The sequence below is a fragment of the Hemitrygon akajei genome, chromosome 14 (genome assembly GCF_048418815.1).
Source record: "Hemitrygon akajei chromosome 14, sHemAka1.3, whole genome shotgun sequence".
NCBI lineage: Eukaryota > Metazoa > Chordata > Chondrichthyes > Myliobatiformes > Dasyatidae > Hemitrygon > Hemitrygon akajei.
The window spans coordinates 43,591,862-43,609,581 of NC_133137.1; the positions used below are offsets into that span (position 1 = coordinate 43,591,862).

The window sequence follows — 17,720 nt, forward strand, 5'->3', positions numbered from 1 at the left end:
CCCACATTACTTCTGTGCTTTCCCCTTTGGACGTCTGTTTCCAATTTACTCTTGCTAGTTCCTGCCTCATCCGTCTGTTTTCTTTGCTTTCCCCCCATCCACATTGTGTCATGGTCATGGATTCCATCCTCCCAGGCCACTTACAGAGCTGATCCAGCCCCTCGTGTCATATTTCACCATGAAGTTCTCTAATCCCAAATCTGTTCTATCATATGATGATTTGTTCCATCTCTGTAACACTTTCTTCATCCCTGCTCCAGAGCCACAGCCTTGCTGGTTTGCCTCGATGACGCTTCCCCATTGCTGCCCTGGCTGTCGCCCGCATTCCACCAAGCCTTGAAGCTTTGGCTTGTTCTCAACCGTACCTTGGTCATAAACCCAACTTCTCACTGACTGGTTCTTGATTTGTTATGGGATTTGCAGGCTGCTAATGAGGCCCATATTTGTTGCTGATCGCGAACTGCTTTGGAGAGTGTGATGGCAAGCTGTCTCTAACTGTCCAAGAAGGTGGTGCAATGGCTGAAAAGTGGAAACATTCATTACCATAGATAAGAGGAGGAGAGTGCTGTTGCTCGTTAGTCAGTGCAGGCAATGAGGGCTAACCCAGCACCAAATGTTATATGTCTATTGTTGGGTGATTGTTATGGATTAGTTTTTGGGAAAGCAGAGTGCTTTCAAAAATTATGTTTAATATCAGGAATGACAAGAAATCCTGAGTGTGCAGGTTATATTTGGGAATGGTTACATGCCCTCTTGGAATTAATGGGGGATTGCACCAAAACTTTACTTAAAGGAGTAATGTGAGATGCAAGCTGTTATTTATAGGATTGTCCCTCAGAATGGATGATTTTTCAATGTACAGTGTTTTGTTTTTGCTCCAGGCTGTCTGGAAATCAATTCTGAGCAATGTTGCTGTCATTGAGGATTCTACAGACTTTTTCAAGTCTGGAGCAGCTTCTATGGATGTGGTCAGGTAACCTCCTCCTTCACTTGGTCCACATGTTTGTGTGCTGAAGACACCTGTCGCATGAAATGGCTGACCCGTGAAATCCCATTTTCCATTTGAGTGTTCCTTTTGCTGTTGTCCATGGTGGTCTTTACAAGTTTTCATGATGTAATTTCTGCAACTAGCAGATTTTCAACAAATACCCTAAGGATGGCCAATCGGATACCCAGGGGTGGAAGTAAATGATTACAAATGTGGTAAATATGGCCTGAGAGATCATTTATAGACTCAGTAGGGCTATTCATTATAACAACCAGTTAACCTTTGCAGAAATGGAAGAAAGTGTACAGATGCTGGAGATCCAGAAGTAACACACACAAAATGCTGGAGGAATTCGGCAGATGAGGCAGCATCTCTGGAGAGGAATGAATAGTTGATGTTTCAAGGAGAGTCAGGACAGATGAAGGATCATGGCCCGAAATGTTGACTGCTTATTCCTCTCCAAGACACTGACTGGCCTGCTGAGTTCCTCTGGCATATTGTATGTTTTATTCTTTACTGGATGCTAAGGACAAATATGGAATGTTACGATTTAACTGGAAGTGTGATGATGAAGACATTTTGGTAACTGTGGAGACTTTTAATTCTCAAGAGAAAAGCCTCCTCTGAGGTGCAGCAGTAAATTAACTCGGTAATGTTCTCTGCCTAGGTTGGTTGAAGAAGTCAAACAGAAATGCAGTGGCCTGCAGCTGCAGAATGAAGATGTTTATATGGCAACTAAATTTGAGGATTTTATCCAGATAGTTGTGCGAAAGTTGAGAGGAGAGGATGAGGAAGTGGAGCTGGAGGTAGATTATGTAAGTACCACAAAGTGAGTGGGGAGGATGGTTGTAAATGACTGTGAGGGGGAGGGCGGTTGTAAATGACTAGGAGGTGAGTGAGTGGTTGTAATTGCCCTTCAGTGGTACTGTGGTGAAGAGGACTGAAAGCTTCAAGTTCCCAGGAGTGAACATCACCAGCAGCCTGCCCTGTTCCAATCTTGTTGATGTCTTGCCTAAGAAAGGTTGACGTAGTGGCCATTGTCGGAGTGGACTGAGGCAGGGTGGGACAGCTTTGGCTCAATCAGGCTTCAGTGAGAACAGGCAGAGGTGAGGTTGAACGCGGCACGACTGTGCAAGCGCGTGAAAGTTGGCCTCTGAGATTAGCGGGGGAATTTAAAAAGCGAGCAGAGGCTGAGTACGAGCTTCACTTCAGGTGAGGTAAGGCTGGGTAAGCTCCTTTAATTAATCTAATTAGTTTAGGAGTTAGTAATGGAGGCAGCAGTTAGGGCAGTTGTGCTCCGTTTGCAGTATGTGGGAAGTCAGTGCGAGCACAGCTGTCCCTGATTACTACACCTGCAAAAGGTGCATCCAGCTGCAGCTCCTGACAAACCGTGTTAGGGAACTGGAGCTGGAGCTGGATGAACTTTGGATCATTCGGGAGGCAGAGGCAGAAATAGACAGGAGTTTCAGGGAGATAGTCACCCCGAGGAGTCAGAAGACAGGTAGTTGGATGACTGTCAGGAGAGGGAAGGGGAATAGACAGGAAGAGCAGAGCACCCCTGTGGCCGTTCCCATCAACAATAAGTATACCGTTTTGGATACTGTTGGTGGGGACGACCTACTAGGGACAAGTTGCAGTGGTTGAGTCTCTGGCACCGAGACTGGACCCTCAGCTCAGAAGGGAAGGAGGGAAAAGAGGAGAGCAGTAGTGATAGGGGATTCGATAGTTACGGGGACAGATAAGAGGTTCTGTGGAAGTGATCGAGAATCCCGGATGGTCTGTTGCCTCCCTGGTGCCAGGGTCTGCGATATCTCGGATCGGGTTCTCAGTATTCTCAAGAGGGAGGGTGAGCAGCCGGATGTCGTGGTCCAAGTAGGGACCAATGATGTGGGTAAGGAGAGTGAGGAGGTCCTGAAAACTGAGTTTAGGGAGCTAGGTGCCCAGTTAAAGGACAGGACCTCCAGGATAGCAATCTCAGGATTGCTACCAGTGCCACGTGCAGGTAGGTTTAGAAATAGAAAGATAGTGCAGATCAACACGCAGCTGAAGGCATGGTGCAAGAGGGAGGGCTTCAGATTTATAGATAATTGGGCAGTTTTCCAGGGAAGGTGGGACCTGTTCCGGTGGGACGGTTTACATCTGAACTGGAGGGGGACAAATATTCTTGCAGGTAGGTTTGCTAGAGAGGCTCCAGTGGATTTAAACTAGATACGAGGGGGGAGGGGAACCAGAGTGTAGGAACAGATGTATGGGAGAAGGAAGAAAAAGAAGATAGTAAAGTTCTTTGTACTGTTAGGAATAAACAGAGAGGAAGAGATGGAGAGTTTCTTAAATGCATTTATTTTAATGTTAGGAGAATTGTAAGAAAGGTGGATGAGCTTAGAGCATGGATTGATACCTGGAAATATGATGTTGTAGCTATTAGTGAAACATGGTTGCAGGAGGGGTGTGATTGGCAACTAAATATTCCTTGATTTCGTTGCTTCAAGTGTGATAGAATCGGAGAGACAAGAGGGGGAGGTGTTGCATTGCCTGTCACAGAAAATATTACAGCTGTGCTCTGGCAGGATAGATTAGAAGGCTCGTCTAGGGAGGCTATTTGGGTGGAATTGAGGAATGAGAAAGGTGTAGTAACACTTATAGGGGTGTATTATAGACCACCTAATGGGGAGCGAGAATTGAAGGAGCAAATTTGCAAGGAGATAGTAGATATTTGTAGTAAGCTCAAGGTTGTGATTGTGGGAGATTTTAATTTTCCACACATAGACTGGGAAGCCCATACTGTAAAAGGGATGGTTGGTTTGGAGTTTGTAAAATGTGTGCAGGATAGTTTTTTGCAGCAATACATAGAGGTACCGACTAGAGAAGGGGCAGTGTTGGATCTTCTGTTAGGGAATGAAATAGATAAGGTGACAGAGGTATGTGTTGGGGAGCACTTCGGGTCCAGTGATTACAATGCCATTAGTTTCAATATAATTATGGAGAAGGATAGGACTGGACCCAGGGTTGAGATTTTTGATTGGAGAAAGGCTAACTTTGAGGAGATGTGAAAGGATTTAGAAGGAGTGGATTGGGACAATTTGTTTTATGGGAAGGATGTAATAGAGAAATGGAGATCATTTAAAGGTGAAATTTTGAGGGTACAGAATCTTCATGTTCCTGTTAGGTTCAAAGGAAAGGTTAAAAGTTTGAGAGAGCCATGGTTTTCAAGGGATATTGGAAACTTGGTTAGGAAAAAGAGAGATATCTACAATAAATATAGACAGCATGGAGTAAATGTGGTGCTTGAGGAATATAAAGAATGTAAGAAGAATCTTAAGAAAGTAATTAGAAAAGCTAAAAGAAGATATGAGGTTGCTTTGCAAGTAAGGTGAAAATAAATCCAAAAGGTTTCTATAGTTATATTAATAGCAAAACGGTAGTGAGGGATAGTATTGGTCCCTTAGAGAATCAGAGTGGACAGCTATGTGTGGAGCCGAAAGAGGTGGGGGAGCTTTTGAACAATTTCTTTTCTTCAGTATTCACTAAGGAGAAGGCTATTGAATTGTGTAAGGTAAGGGAAACAAGTAGGGAAGTTATGGAAATTCTGACGATTAAAGAGGAGGAAGTACTGACGCTTTTAAGGAATATAAAAGTGGATAAATCCTGACAGGATATTCCCTAGGACCTTGAGGGAAGTTAGTGTAGAAATGGCAGGGGCTCTGACAGAAATATTTCAAATGTCATTAGAAACGGGGATGGTGCTGGAGGATTGGCATATTGCTCATTTGGTTCCATTGTTTAAAAAGGGTTCTAAGAGTAAACCTAGCAATTATAGGCCTGTCAGTTTGATGTCAGTGGTGGGTAAATTAATGGAAAGTATTCTTAGAGATGGTATATATAATTATCTGGATAGACAGGGTCTGATTAGGAACAGTCAGCATGGATTTGTGCGTGAAAGGTCATGTTTGACAAATTTACTGAATTTTTTGAAGAGGTTACTAGGAAAGTTGACGAGGGTAAAGCAGTGGATGTTGTCTATATGGACTTCAGTAAGGCCTTTGACAAGGTTTTGCACAGAAGGTTAGTTAGGAAGGTTCAATCTTTAGGTATTAATATTGAAGTAGTAAAATGGATTCAACAGTGGCTGGATGGGAGATGCCAGAGAGTAGTGGTGGATAACTGTTTGTCAGGTTGGAGGCCAGTGACTAGTGGTGTACCTCAGGGATCTGTACTGGGTCCAGTGTTGTTTGTCATATACATTAATGATCTGGATGATGGGGTGGTAAATTGGTTTAGTAAGTATTCAGATGATACTAAGGTAGGTGGCATTGTGGATAATGAAGTAGGTTTTCAGAGCTTGCAGAGAGATTTAGGCCAGTTAGAAGAGTGGACTGAATGATGGCAGATGGAGTTTAATGCTGATAAGTGTGAGGTGCTACATTTTGGTAGGAATAATCCAAATAGGGCATACATGGTAAATGGTAGGGCATTGAAGAATGCAATAGAACAGAGTGATCTAGGAATAATGGTGGATAGTTCCTTGAAGGTGGAATCTCATGTGGATAGGGTGGTGAAGAAAGTTTATAAATCAGAGCATTGAGTGTAGGAGTTGGGATGTAATGTTAAAATTGTACAAGGCATTGGTAAGGCTGAATTTGGAGTATTGTGTACAGTTCTGGTCACCGAATTATAGGAAAGATGTCAACAAAATAGAGAGAGTACAGAGAAGACTTACTAAAAATGTTACCTGGGTTTCAGCACCTAAGTTACAGGGAAAGGTTGAACAAGTTAGGTCTTTATTCTTTGGAGCGTAGAAGGTTGAGGGGGGACTTGATAGAGGTATTTAAAATTATGAGAGGGATAGATAGAGTTGACGTGAATAGGCTTTTTCCATTGAGAGTAGAGGAGATTCAAACAAGAGGACAAGTTTAAGGGTAACACGAGGGGGAATTTCTTTACTCAGAGAGTGGTAGCTGTGTGGAATGAGCTTCCAGTAGAAGTGGTAGAGGCAGGTTCGGTATTGTCATTTAAAGTAAAATTGGATAGGTATATGGACAGGAAAGGAATGCAGGGTTATGGGCTGAGTGCTGGCCAGTGGGACTAGGTGAGAGGAAGCGTTCGGCACGGACTAGAAGGGCCGAGATGGCCTGTTTCCGTGCTTTTATGGTCATATGGAAAGCTCGCCAATGCCTTTGCTTCTTCAGGATGTTAAAGAAATTTTTCATGGCTCCATCGACCCTTACCATCACCATAGAAAGCATCACTGTTGTGATGGAATTATCTGTATAACTTACAAGACAAGTTTTGCATACCATTCATTCCTCGATAGGACAGCGTTGGTACACATTCCAATAATAAACCATTTCATCAATCCACTGTTTCTAACCCAGTCTGGTCTAAATGTGGCTTGCTATTTGGTCAAGGTACAGGGTGGATCATTAATGTTGGACTTGTCGCAATCTGTGAGTTATCAAACAAAACAGTGGTAGCATCCTAAAGAAAATATAAAAAGTTGATCCTAATTGCATTAATTCCTCACCTGGTGTATTCTGTATTTTATGCGAGGACTGTTTATTTGAAAGGGCTCAAATTTCCAGGTTCTTGTTCAGTTTTAATTATTCCGTAAGTTCTGACAACTAGTGAGTTTCTCCAGATGCTCCTGGGAGGCCTTTGAGGTAATTTGAGATGTTTGTTACCCATTCAAAGGTTACAATGGATGTAAATAACATGACCCTGAAAATGCCTCACCAATGCTTTATTGATGGCCGTTTTATCAACTCCGAGGACGGAAAGACCTATAACAGCATCAACCCTACAGATGGCTCGGTGAGTAGTGAAGCTAGCCAAGTGGCAAAGTCAGCTGGGGCATTTAGTGAATAGTATGTTGGGAGCTCAAACCCTGTACATTCCGTCACCTCTCCTCCTTTGTAGTAATTAGTCAAACTCAAATTTCTTTTCTGCTCAGGTTTTTGAGCACCTGCAAGAAGATCACTGAGATTGAGTTCTGGAATCACTTGAAATTGCAACTGATAATGATTATTATTCTGTGACATTAGCATTATACCTGCATTATCCCATTCTGAATGTTTTCATGTCCATAAACATTTCAATTACTTTGCCACCAGAAGGCAGGCATATCTCTGTTCATGATGAAACATCTGATTCATCCAATTAGAAATATATCAGGGACATTTAAGAAACTCTTAGGCAAATGAATGGTAGCAAAATGGAGGGTTATGTAGGAGGGAAGGGTTAGATTGATCTTGGAGTAGGATATAAAGTCTGTATAACATTGTGGGCTGAAGGGTCTGTATTATGCTGTATGTTCTATAATCAGTATAACACCCCTTCACAGATCTCAATACTCAATGGGCTTCTCATTTTCAGTAGCCGTATTTCTTCCATCATGATAATTGTTCTAGATACCAGTACCTCTGCCCACACTCTTACCGAGGTTTGTTGCTTCAGCTCCAGTGTATGACCCTGCATAACGGAACATCCCACTGTTTCCCCTTCTCTCGGCATTACCAGATAGGAGTAATCACTAACTTGAAAAAGGTATTTCTTCTGTTGCATGCTGTCCAGCTCAATCTCCTAAGAGCCATAAAAAAAACTAACCCCAAAATAGAGAAGCAAAAATTACAGGTGTTGAAACTCTGAAATGAAATCAGGGAATGGCTAGCATGAGAGGGCACAGTTTTAAGGTGCTTGGAGGTAGGTAAAGAGGAAATGTCAGGGGTAATTTTTTTATGCAAAGAGTGGTGAGTGCGTGGAATAGGCGCTGACAGCAGTGGTGGAGGTGGATACGATAGGGTCTTTTAAGAGACTCCTGGACAGGTACATGGAGCTCAGAAAAATAGAGGACTTTGGCTAACCCTAGGTAATTTCTAAGGTAAGGATATGTTCAGTGCAGCCTTGTGGGCTGAAGGGCCTGTATTGTACTGTGGGTTTTCTATGTTTCTAAAATGTTAGAAATGCTCAGCCGTGCAGCATCAATGGAGAGAGAGTCAGATATCGTTCCAGAATGAAAGATCATTGACTCATTTTGTCTCTCTCTGCCTGAACTGCTGAGTGTCCATCATTCTTTTTCTTCACAGTCGTTAGAGTTGTAGATGGAACAGGAGCAAACCCTTTGGCCCAACTTGTCCATGGCAATCAAGTCCCATTGGCCTGCATTTGGCTTATATCTCCTTGAACCTTTTCTATCCATGTACCTGCCCAAATATCTATTAAGTGTTGTTATACCCATCTTAGCACTGGCATACAATACACTTTATGTGGATATGCGTACACTAAACTTTGTGTGGACAAAGTTGACCCTCAGGCCCCATTTTAGGTCTTTCCCCTCTCTCCTTGAACTAATGCCATCCAAATTAATGTTGACTCTCCACTTTCAAGCACAGAAGCTGCCTGACTTGCTCAGTTTTTTTCAGCATTGTCTGTTAAACCTGTGCTCTCAAGTTTGACTCCCCAAACATGGCACCATTCACCCTCTGTCCCCTGTGATTTTATAAATCCCTAAGATTACCCCTCAGCCTCCTTTGGCCCAGAGGAAAAATTCCCATCCAATCCAGTATCTCCTCATTCCTTAAATCCTCTATTGTCTGCAACATTCCTGTCAATCTTTTCTCCACCCTTTCCAGCTAAATTGCAGCCTTTCGATTCTGTGGTGACCATAAATGCATGTGATATTCGGGGTGTGGAGTTATCCGATGCTGGTGTTTACCCTGTGAATGTACAGCGATGTCAGTCTAAAAGTGTGCATTCATTATTCCTTGTGCCAGGTGATCTGCCAAGTGTCCTTTTCCTCAGTTGCTGATGTTGATAAAGCTGTGGCAGCAGCTAAAGATGCATTTGAGAATGGAGAGTGGGGGAAGATGAATGCACGAGACAGAGGGAGACTGTTGTATCAGTAAGTGTAAGATTCTTCCGTTTTATGTGTGATGTGATTATACCAGTGTATCGGTGTGTTACTTCCTCTGGTTTTCATTGGTCACCTTGAAAATTGAGATGTGGACTGGTTCTGGTGCCGTCATCGTCCAGAATGGCAGCTTAAGTCAATAGCTTCTCTGGAAAAATGCATATTTTGCCCTGTTAATCCATCAAATACAAGATCTTTTGAAAATATCTGAATTGATAAGGGGGGCAGGAATGGGGAAAAAGAATGGAGATTTTAAAAAGTGTCACTTTTTAGCCTATGGACGAGAGGGGTGCAACGAGCGGCTCTCCTACCCGATCACATGGTAGTGAGTCTGGCGATGGGCCTTGTTCAGGCAAAGTGGCAAATATGATAAAAATTCTGGAAGAGGTACAGGGATTCCAAAAAGATATAAAATAGCAACTAAATGATATCAAGTCAGAGCTCGCCAACGTCAATCAAAAAATAGCAGTGGCAGAGACACGAATTGAGAAGGTGGAAGATCGCGTGCAAAATGTGGAATGGATACTAAGTAAGAAGTTAAAAATATTAAATCAACAAGAAAATAAACTGATTGACCAGGAGGGAAGATCATGACAGAAAAATATCAGGATATGCCATGTTCCCGAAGGAGCGGAGAGTTTGTCTATGATGGAGTTTGTATGAAAGTTGCTGCGGGATGTGCTAGAGATTCCTTTGACTATGGAGATTGAAATTGAGAGGGCGCATCATGTGCTTGCCCTGTGACCTACTGGAGACAGAGAAGATAAGCCACGCTCAATAGTAATTAGATTCCTTCGATACAATACCAAGGCGGAGATTCTATGAAGGGGCTGGGAAAAGAAGAGGGTGTTTTTGGTTGGTAAGTTAATATATTTTGATCAAGATTACCCCCTGGCGGTCCTGCAGAGACGTAAAGAATGCTCTGAAGTAAAGCGAATATTAAAGCAAGGAAAGATTAGATTCCAGACTCTGTACTCTGCTAAACTGTGAGTGTTTTATGAAGATGGGATGCAACTGTATCAGACAGTGGAAGAGGCAACTACAGACATGAAGGCCAGAGGGTTGCCCGTCAGTGGGATCAAACCGAGGGAAAGCCTGGTTGAGCAGTTATCCCACCCTGCTTCGGAAATAATGAGAGAATTGAGAAAGCACGGGATGGGAGGAGGGCGAGAGAAGTACATCAGGAAGAGACTGGGAGTTTTCCAAAGACAGCCCTCACCCCCTCCAGAAAAGCCATAAGGTTTGGCTGACTTTAAAAGTGTTGAGAAGCTAAATGGAAGCAAAAATAGACAATAATAAACCTATCTTGAGAAATACTTATTATAATGTGGATTTTATATTACTTAATTATTTTTTATTCATTCATTCACTCCTTTTTCCCCACCTAAATGAGTGAGTCTGTGTGTGTGTGTGTGTGTGTGTATGTGTGTATATATATATATATATACCGTAGATACCGGATTATAAGCCGCTACTTTTTTCCCACGCTTTGAACAGCTTTGAACACTGCGGCCTTTACTACGGTGCGGCTAATGCATGTTTTTTTTTCATGCCGCCAAAAACATTTTGCCTCGTAACAGTAGACCAATAAAATTGATGAGTAGTTCACAGAGGTCCAATGAAATTGTACGATAAATCAAGCGCACTTTCACAATTAAATTATTGTAAATCAGTCATTTGTACTCACCCTCATCAACATGGAAAACACTCGAAGAAAAGCATTGTGCTGCCTTTATGGCTGTTATTTAGTTTATAATATTTTCGCTTAGTAATTCATTTGTTAGTATTTTCTAGTTAAAGTTAGAAGTGTTTTAAGTATATTTGTTTTCTGTACTACATCCCGGGATGCTATGACGTCACATCCGGTTTCGCCGCGTCTTGTGGGGAAAATACCGGTTTGCGATAAACGGAAAGGTGGGGGCGAGCGCATTAGACCCGCGCGATGATGCTGCTTTTAAGTTAAAGGCGATCAATAACTTTTCCTGGTAGGCTGCAGTATATATTTTTTTACCAGTCGTTAGGAGATATTGGAATGTTGTTCGTGCACTGTTCAGTAAAAAAGTATACGCAACGTAATTTGTGTGTTACCGATACGTATGTATATTTAAAAGTAACCGTGTTACAGGCACGGTTCGAAAAAAAAGCATTTGCAATATGTATTTGTTTATGTTACCATATGGATTTAATTAAAAGTTAAAAAATCCTCACGTGTAATATCTTTCTGTGTAAGTATCTCATATTACAACGTGGGACACCTGCGGCTTAAAATCCGGTACGGCTTGTACAAGTACAAAATTGATTTTCTTTCTAAAATTAGAGCCTGCGGCTTTTAATCAGGTGCGCTCTGTAGTACGGAATCTACGGTAAATGGAATACACAGGGAAATCTTTTCTGTGCAATGGCTATAGATGGATATAAATTTGTTCACTTTTATGTGTACTGCAATGGGGCCCTCAACTCACAGGTAGCAGGGGCTATCCCCCACAGCTAGACATGCTCAACCCAGGGTCATCTACTAGAGACCTCAGCCTTGGAATCACACCTTCGTTGCCTTTTTTTATTATTCACGTTTCTTGGCTCTTATTTGTTCAGGGAGTAGATCGATTAAGTTTTATTCTGCTAATTTCAATGATATATTGACAGACAAATACACATGGCTAAGGACAAAGTAAAATTCATTTCTTTTAATGTCAATGGGCCGTTAAATCCAATCAAATGTTGTAGAATTCTATCCAAAATGAAGAAAGAACAAGCCCATTTAGTATATTTACAGGAAACTCACTTAAGTGATAATGAGCATGGAAAACTAAAGAGAATGGGCTTCACTAATTTGTTTTTCTCCTCATATAAATCAGGACATAGGAGAGGAGGAGTTGCTATTCTTATCTCAAGCAAGCTAAATTTTGAAAAAGTATTGAAAATGGGAGATAAGAAGGGCAGATATATTCTGGTAAGGGGGAAATATAGAAAGAAATTCAGTTACTCTATTGAATATATACGCATCCCCAGGAAGTGATATTAGTTTCTTTCAGAAAATTACTAATACTATGGTAACAGAAACAGAAGATCTCCTGATATGTGGGGGAGACTTAAATTTACAATTACAACCAAAGTTAGACTCTTCCAATAGAAAACCTTACATAAGAAAGTTAGTACATTTTCTGAGGATGTTGGTCTAATTGATATATCAGGGGACCTTTTCCCCGACAGAAGGGATTACACATTATTCTGCTCCCCATTCTGTATATACAAGAATAGACTATTTCATAACATTTGGAAAAGACAAAGACAAAATAAACACCTGTGGCATTGGGACAATAGATGTAAGTGACCATGCACCTATATACTTATCTGTTGATTTTGACCTACAACCAAAGAATACTATTTGGAAACTAAATTCAAGTCTACTCAATGATCCCTACTTTAAGGAACAAATTAAAAAAGAAATTGGTCTTTACTTAGAATGCAATTATCAGCCTATATTTAAAAAAAAAAATTAAGGAAGTTATGCAAGATGGAACCTAATTCCTTTTTTAGTCTCAGTTCAAGGATTGAATCTATTAAAATGAATATACTGCCCAGACTATTATATCTCTTCCAGACCCTACCAATAGAGATTAATCAAAATCAATTCAATGAATGGAACAAAATCTTATCAAGATATATTTGGCAAGGTAAAAGGCCTAGAGTTTGTCTCAAAACTTTGCAATTAGCTAAGGAAAAGGGGGAATGGGGGCCTACCTTCTGTTAGAGATTATTATTTTGTAGCACAGTTGAGAGCTGTGATATGTTGGTGCAACCCATCATATGACGCTCAATGGAAAAACATTGAGGAGCGGGTACTTACCATCCCCATACAGGCAATTTTGGCTGAAAACAACCTACAAATACTATTGTTAACCGATGGGTGAAATGGACTCTTAAAATATGGAAAACTATTATAAAAGAATATAACAACACACACAAAATGCTGGTGGAACACAGCAGGCCAGGCAGCATCTATAGGAGAAGCACTGTTGACGTTTCGGGCCGAGACCCTTCGTCAGGACTAAACTAAACTAGAGGGAGATATTGCAATTCTTAAATGATGTACATATGACTCTGATTTTACGCCAAATAAACTGGATGCTCGATTTAAGGACTGGACAGCTAAAGGAATAACAGTTCTTTGCAATATAATGAAAGAAGGAACACTGATCATTTTTGAAATGCTTAAAGAGAAACACTTAGTAGAAAAATGACTTTTTTCGATATTTACAGTTGCAACAATATGTTAATATGACAGTTAAAAACGTAACCAAGGAAAGTACATGTTTGATAGAGCTATTTAGAAAAGCATATAATTCAGATAACGGTAGTAGAATCATGTCAAGCGTGTATAAGGGTTTGTTAAATCTTAGAACACATTAGACTTCATACATTAAAATAAAATGGGAGAAGGAAGGAGGGATAATTATATCTGAGGAAAAATGGACATTAATATGGAGGTATCTATGGAAGTGTACCAGTCCACAAAAATGGAGGGAGTTCGGATGGGAAAAACTTGAGTGAAAATCAAAATGCAAACCATTGTCATATTTTCTGGGAATGCCCCATTATCAAAGACTACTGGAGTGGGATGCACAATGCCCTGCAAGACATCTTTAAATGTGAAATACCCTTAGAAAGTAAGACCATGTATTTTGGATATATACCTCAAGAATGGTTGAAAAGAGATAAATAATGAATATACTGCTAGTGGCTGGTAAAAAGACTCTTACCAGGAAATGGTTATCACAGAAGAGCCCAACCTTAAATGCATGGATGGAAATTATAATGGACATTTACAAAATGGAGAAGATAACAGCATCTGTTAATCATAAGCTGGAACAATTTGATTCATACTGGGAAAAATGGTTTAACTACATAATGCCTCATAGGCCTGATTTTATTCTCTCAAATCAATGAATCTGTTGTAAAAATAAGATCACTCCCTACTTGTACATAGTTTTCTCCTTTCACTCATTCTTTCTTTCCTCTCTTTTCTGTAAGTATATACCTCAGATAAATACTATGTGGAGATTTGTGATATATATGATTATATGATATATATGTACAATATCTGAAATACATCTTATGGAAATGTTTGCTTGATGATGAACTTCAATAAAAAATTACAAAAAAAGACAATTGCGATGTGGTGAATGAAGTCGTACAAATGGGTCTCACTGGGTGTTTGATGTGGTCGGATGGTGCAGGACCAGCCTCTGCACGATCAATCCATGACCCCCTTGACTATTTTACCCCCAATTTCCTTTCACCTGCACAATGCTTGCGAGTACTAGCTTGAGAATTAGTTTGAGTTTGACGTCTCAAAGTTTTTGTTATATGGACTGGAGGGATTGGCTACATGCCAGTTGTCAGAGAAGTGTACGCTGGGGCAGGTACCCAGAGGAGAAGACAGGTCATCCAGATGTTGCAAGTGGTTCTGTCTCCAACTGGTGTACGTTTCCTCTCACTTATACTGGATCAAGTTGTAAAACTGTTTCTTGCATTACATTGTTGTGCTTTCAGCACATTAGAAGTACTTACAAGACTTAACTTTGCTTCCTTTTACCTCTGATTGCATAAAAAATACATTCTGAACATGGAGAGACAGTTGTACAAGAGACCATTAAACCTGAAGTCCATACCCCTCAACCAACCACTCAGTTACAGCATAAACTACCACCCTGTTCTACCTGCTACAGTGACCAACTGACCTATCAACCCTCATGTCTTTGGGATGTGGGAGGAAGCCAGAGAACCCAGGAGAAGGCTGGGGAGGACGTGCAAACTCCACACAGAACCAGAGGTCAGGATTGAACCCAGGATCACTGGAACTATGAGGCAGTGCTACCTGCTGCCCCAGTAACAAGGATGCTTCAGAAATATTGGTCCCGAAATCTGCATGAGGGAGATTAGTGTGATCTGAAGGTGCCTACGCAAACTGCACAAAGGGATATTTAATGCTGGGCACAGGAAATTCATCATTCCAAGAGCATGGAGGGGAATCTGAGCTGCCTCTGGTAGTAATGGTGGGCTGTGGCGTGTTTACTTGCAGGCTGGCAGACCTGATGGAGGAGCACCAGGAGGAACTTGCCACCATCGAGGCCATTGATTCCGGGGCCGTCTACACTCTTGCCCTGAAGACGCACGTTGGAATGTCCATCCAAACATTCAGATATTTTGCAGGATGGTGTGACAAGATTCAGGTAAAGTAAATAGTTGCTGAAAGCGGTGTTCTTTCTGGTAACTGTTGCTTGTATCCAAACAATTTAATTAAAATATATTTTTAAAAACCCAACATTTTGAGTTTCTTTGGGGGTGGGGGGAAGAGAGTTTACCTCTCCTAATTTTGATGGGCTCTGAAGAGATCTGTAGGTCTGTTTCTCTTGATAGGAGGCATGGGTGTGCGAAGGTCCAGAGGCAGCAGATGTCACAGACAGCCAAGTGTGCCTCCACTCTTTTTTCCAGTTCAGTGAACTGTCCCAATCTCTCCTACACTCTACTTCATCTAAATCTGATTCCATTATTTCACCAAAGAATGAATTAACTTGGAATTCAGAAACTGACTACCTTTTTAATTTTGTTTTTAGGGCTCTACGATCCCTATTAACCAAGCACGTCCCAACCATAATTTAACATATACAAAGAAGGAGCCTCTGGGGTAAGATGACAAGGAAGAGTGTTAGTGACTTCTGTAAATGTCTGTCTGATAAATAAACTGAATGCAATTGGTTGTTATTCCTCTTTCCCAGGGTCTGTGCTATTGTCATTCCCTGGAATTACCCCCTCATGATGCTGGCATGGAAGAGTGCAGCCTGCCTAGCTGCAGGAAACACACTGGTGCTGAAACCAGCACAGGTACAGACTTGAACTAAGCACTGTTGTAATAGTTTTGTTGTCGGATAGTGTGATTAATGTTTTTGTGATGTTTCTGATAGATTCCCAAGTGGCCCCAGTCTGCTGATGTGCCCCTTTTCCAAGGACACTGCCAGTCTGATGCTGCTCTGTTGAGCTGTGTGAAACAGTGGGGACCCCTCTGGCTCATTCCTCCTCTGACTCCAGGTTTGGTGTTGAGAGAGGAAAATCTCCTCCTCTGGGGTCGAGAGTGATGGACACTGCTTCTCCCAGACCATAGGAGTGGTGAAAGTCAGAGATCAGCCAATCAGGTGCCCTGTTGCCTGGCTGGAACGTTCACCAGCATTTACGTATTTACTTAGCGCTTCGGGCCTCCGAGTTACACCACCCCAGCAACCCCGAATAAGCCTGCCCTAACCGCAGGACAATTTTCAATGACCAGTTAATGTACCTGGTGTGTCTTTGGACTGTGGGAAAAACCACATATTCCATGGGGAAGATGCACAGAGACTCTAACAGATTGGTGCCAGAATTGAACCGAACTCTGGGATGCCTTGAGCTTTACAGTGCCATGCTAATCGCTCCACTGCCGGTTAGTTGTTACCTTGGTATGTCTGAATGTGTGGGCACATTGTGTGGAGGGGAAGGGTACGACCTGGGTGATAAACACAAAATACACTGCAGATGCTGGGGTCAAAGCAACACATACAACAAGCTGGAGGACCTGGGTGATGTTGTTAACCGCTCCTTCCTGCCTGTGCAGGGCTTTCCCTTCTTCACTCTCCACACCTATCCTGGGCCTGAATCTCCACTGTCACACCCCTGCACTCCCCATTCTCTACCCTCACCTAACGCCCCCCTCCAAATACACACACCCCACTCACCAACTCCTATCCCCAGCACCACCTTCTACTATTGACCTCTGCTACCGTCTGTGCCTGCCCCCCCCCCGTTACCATGACGCCGACACCTTCTCCCTACCATTAACAGTGTCACCTCCACAGCCTCACTGTTCACTGTCCTCTCTCCCGCTCTACCCCATCTGCCCCTCATTCCCAACCCATTGTCCACGGTCCCACCCCCCCAACAGCCTCACTCCCCTTTCTCCATGGTCCCACTTACCCAACATGTTCCCAGCCCTGGGTTAGGTTACAGTCACATTGAACTCCTGTTGTGTCCTGTCTCTCTCCCATTTCCCCCTCTCCCCTAACCCAGGTGACTCCACTCACTGCATTGAAGTTTGCCGAACTGGCTGCACAAGCTGGCATTCCAAGGGGAGTCATCAACATCCTCCCTGGATCAGGTAACCTGGCGATAGGGCAAAATTTGCAGTCAGTGGGATGAGTTGAAGTGTAGCAAGAGGGGGAAATTGCAATTCAGGACTGAAGGTGTTATATTTAAAAGCACGTAGTAAATGGAATAAGGTGGATGATCTTGTAGTAGAGTTGCAGGCTGGCAGGTATGATGTGGGCATCACTGAGTCGTGGCTGAAAGATCATAGTTGTGAGCTTAACATTCAATGATACACATTGTATCGAAAGGACAGGCAGGTAGGCAGAGGGGATGGCGGGGTTTTGTTTAAAAAAAAAATCAAATCCTTAGAAAGAGGTGACAGGATAAAAAGATGTAGAATCCTTGTGGGCAGAGTTATCAAACTGCAAGGGTAAAAAGACCCTGTTGGGAGATGTATACAGGCCCCTCTCCCCCCGAACAGTAGCCAAGATATGAGGTGCAAATTACAATGGGAGTTAGAGTTTGTAAAAATTGGCAATATTATGATCATCATGGGGGATTTCAATTTTCAGGTAGATTGGGAAAATCTGGTTGGCGCTGAACCTCAAAAAAATTTATAGAATGCCTCTGAGATGGTTTTTGTCAGGTAGTTTGCGGTTGAGCCCACTCGGGAAAAGGCAATTCTGGATAGCGTGTTGTGTAATAAACCAGTTT

The 17,720-nt window shown here is 42.1% G+C and overlaps 1 protein-coding gene across 2 annotated transcripts in view; it reads left to right on the forward strand.

Annotated features, from left to right (window-relative positions):
* LOC140738538 (mitochondrial 10-formyltetrahydrofolate dehydrogenase-like) overlaps positions 1-17,720 on the forward strand; it is a 139,105-nt gene that overhangs the window by 48,172 nt on the left and 73,213 nt on the right. For both annotated transcript variants that reach the window (XM_073065937.1, XM_073065938.1), the window contains 8 exons: positions 882-973; positions 1,656-1,803; positions 6,677-6,796; positions 8,755-8,882; positions 14,974-15,124; positions 15,509-15,579; positions 15,671-15,776; positions 16,989-17,076. In XM_073065937.1, the coding sequence (XP_072922038.1) occupies positions 882-973; positions 1,656-1,803; positions 6,677-6,796; positions 8,755-8,882; positions 14,974-15,124; positions 15,509-15,579; positions 15,671-15,776; positions 16,989-17,076 (904 nt within the window). The remainder of the gene's footprint in view (positions 1-881; positions 974-1,655; positions 1,804-6,676; positions 6,797-8,754; positions 8,883-14,973; positions 15,125-15,508; positions 15,580-15,670; positions 15,777-16,988; positions 17,077-17,720) is intronic.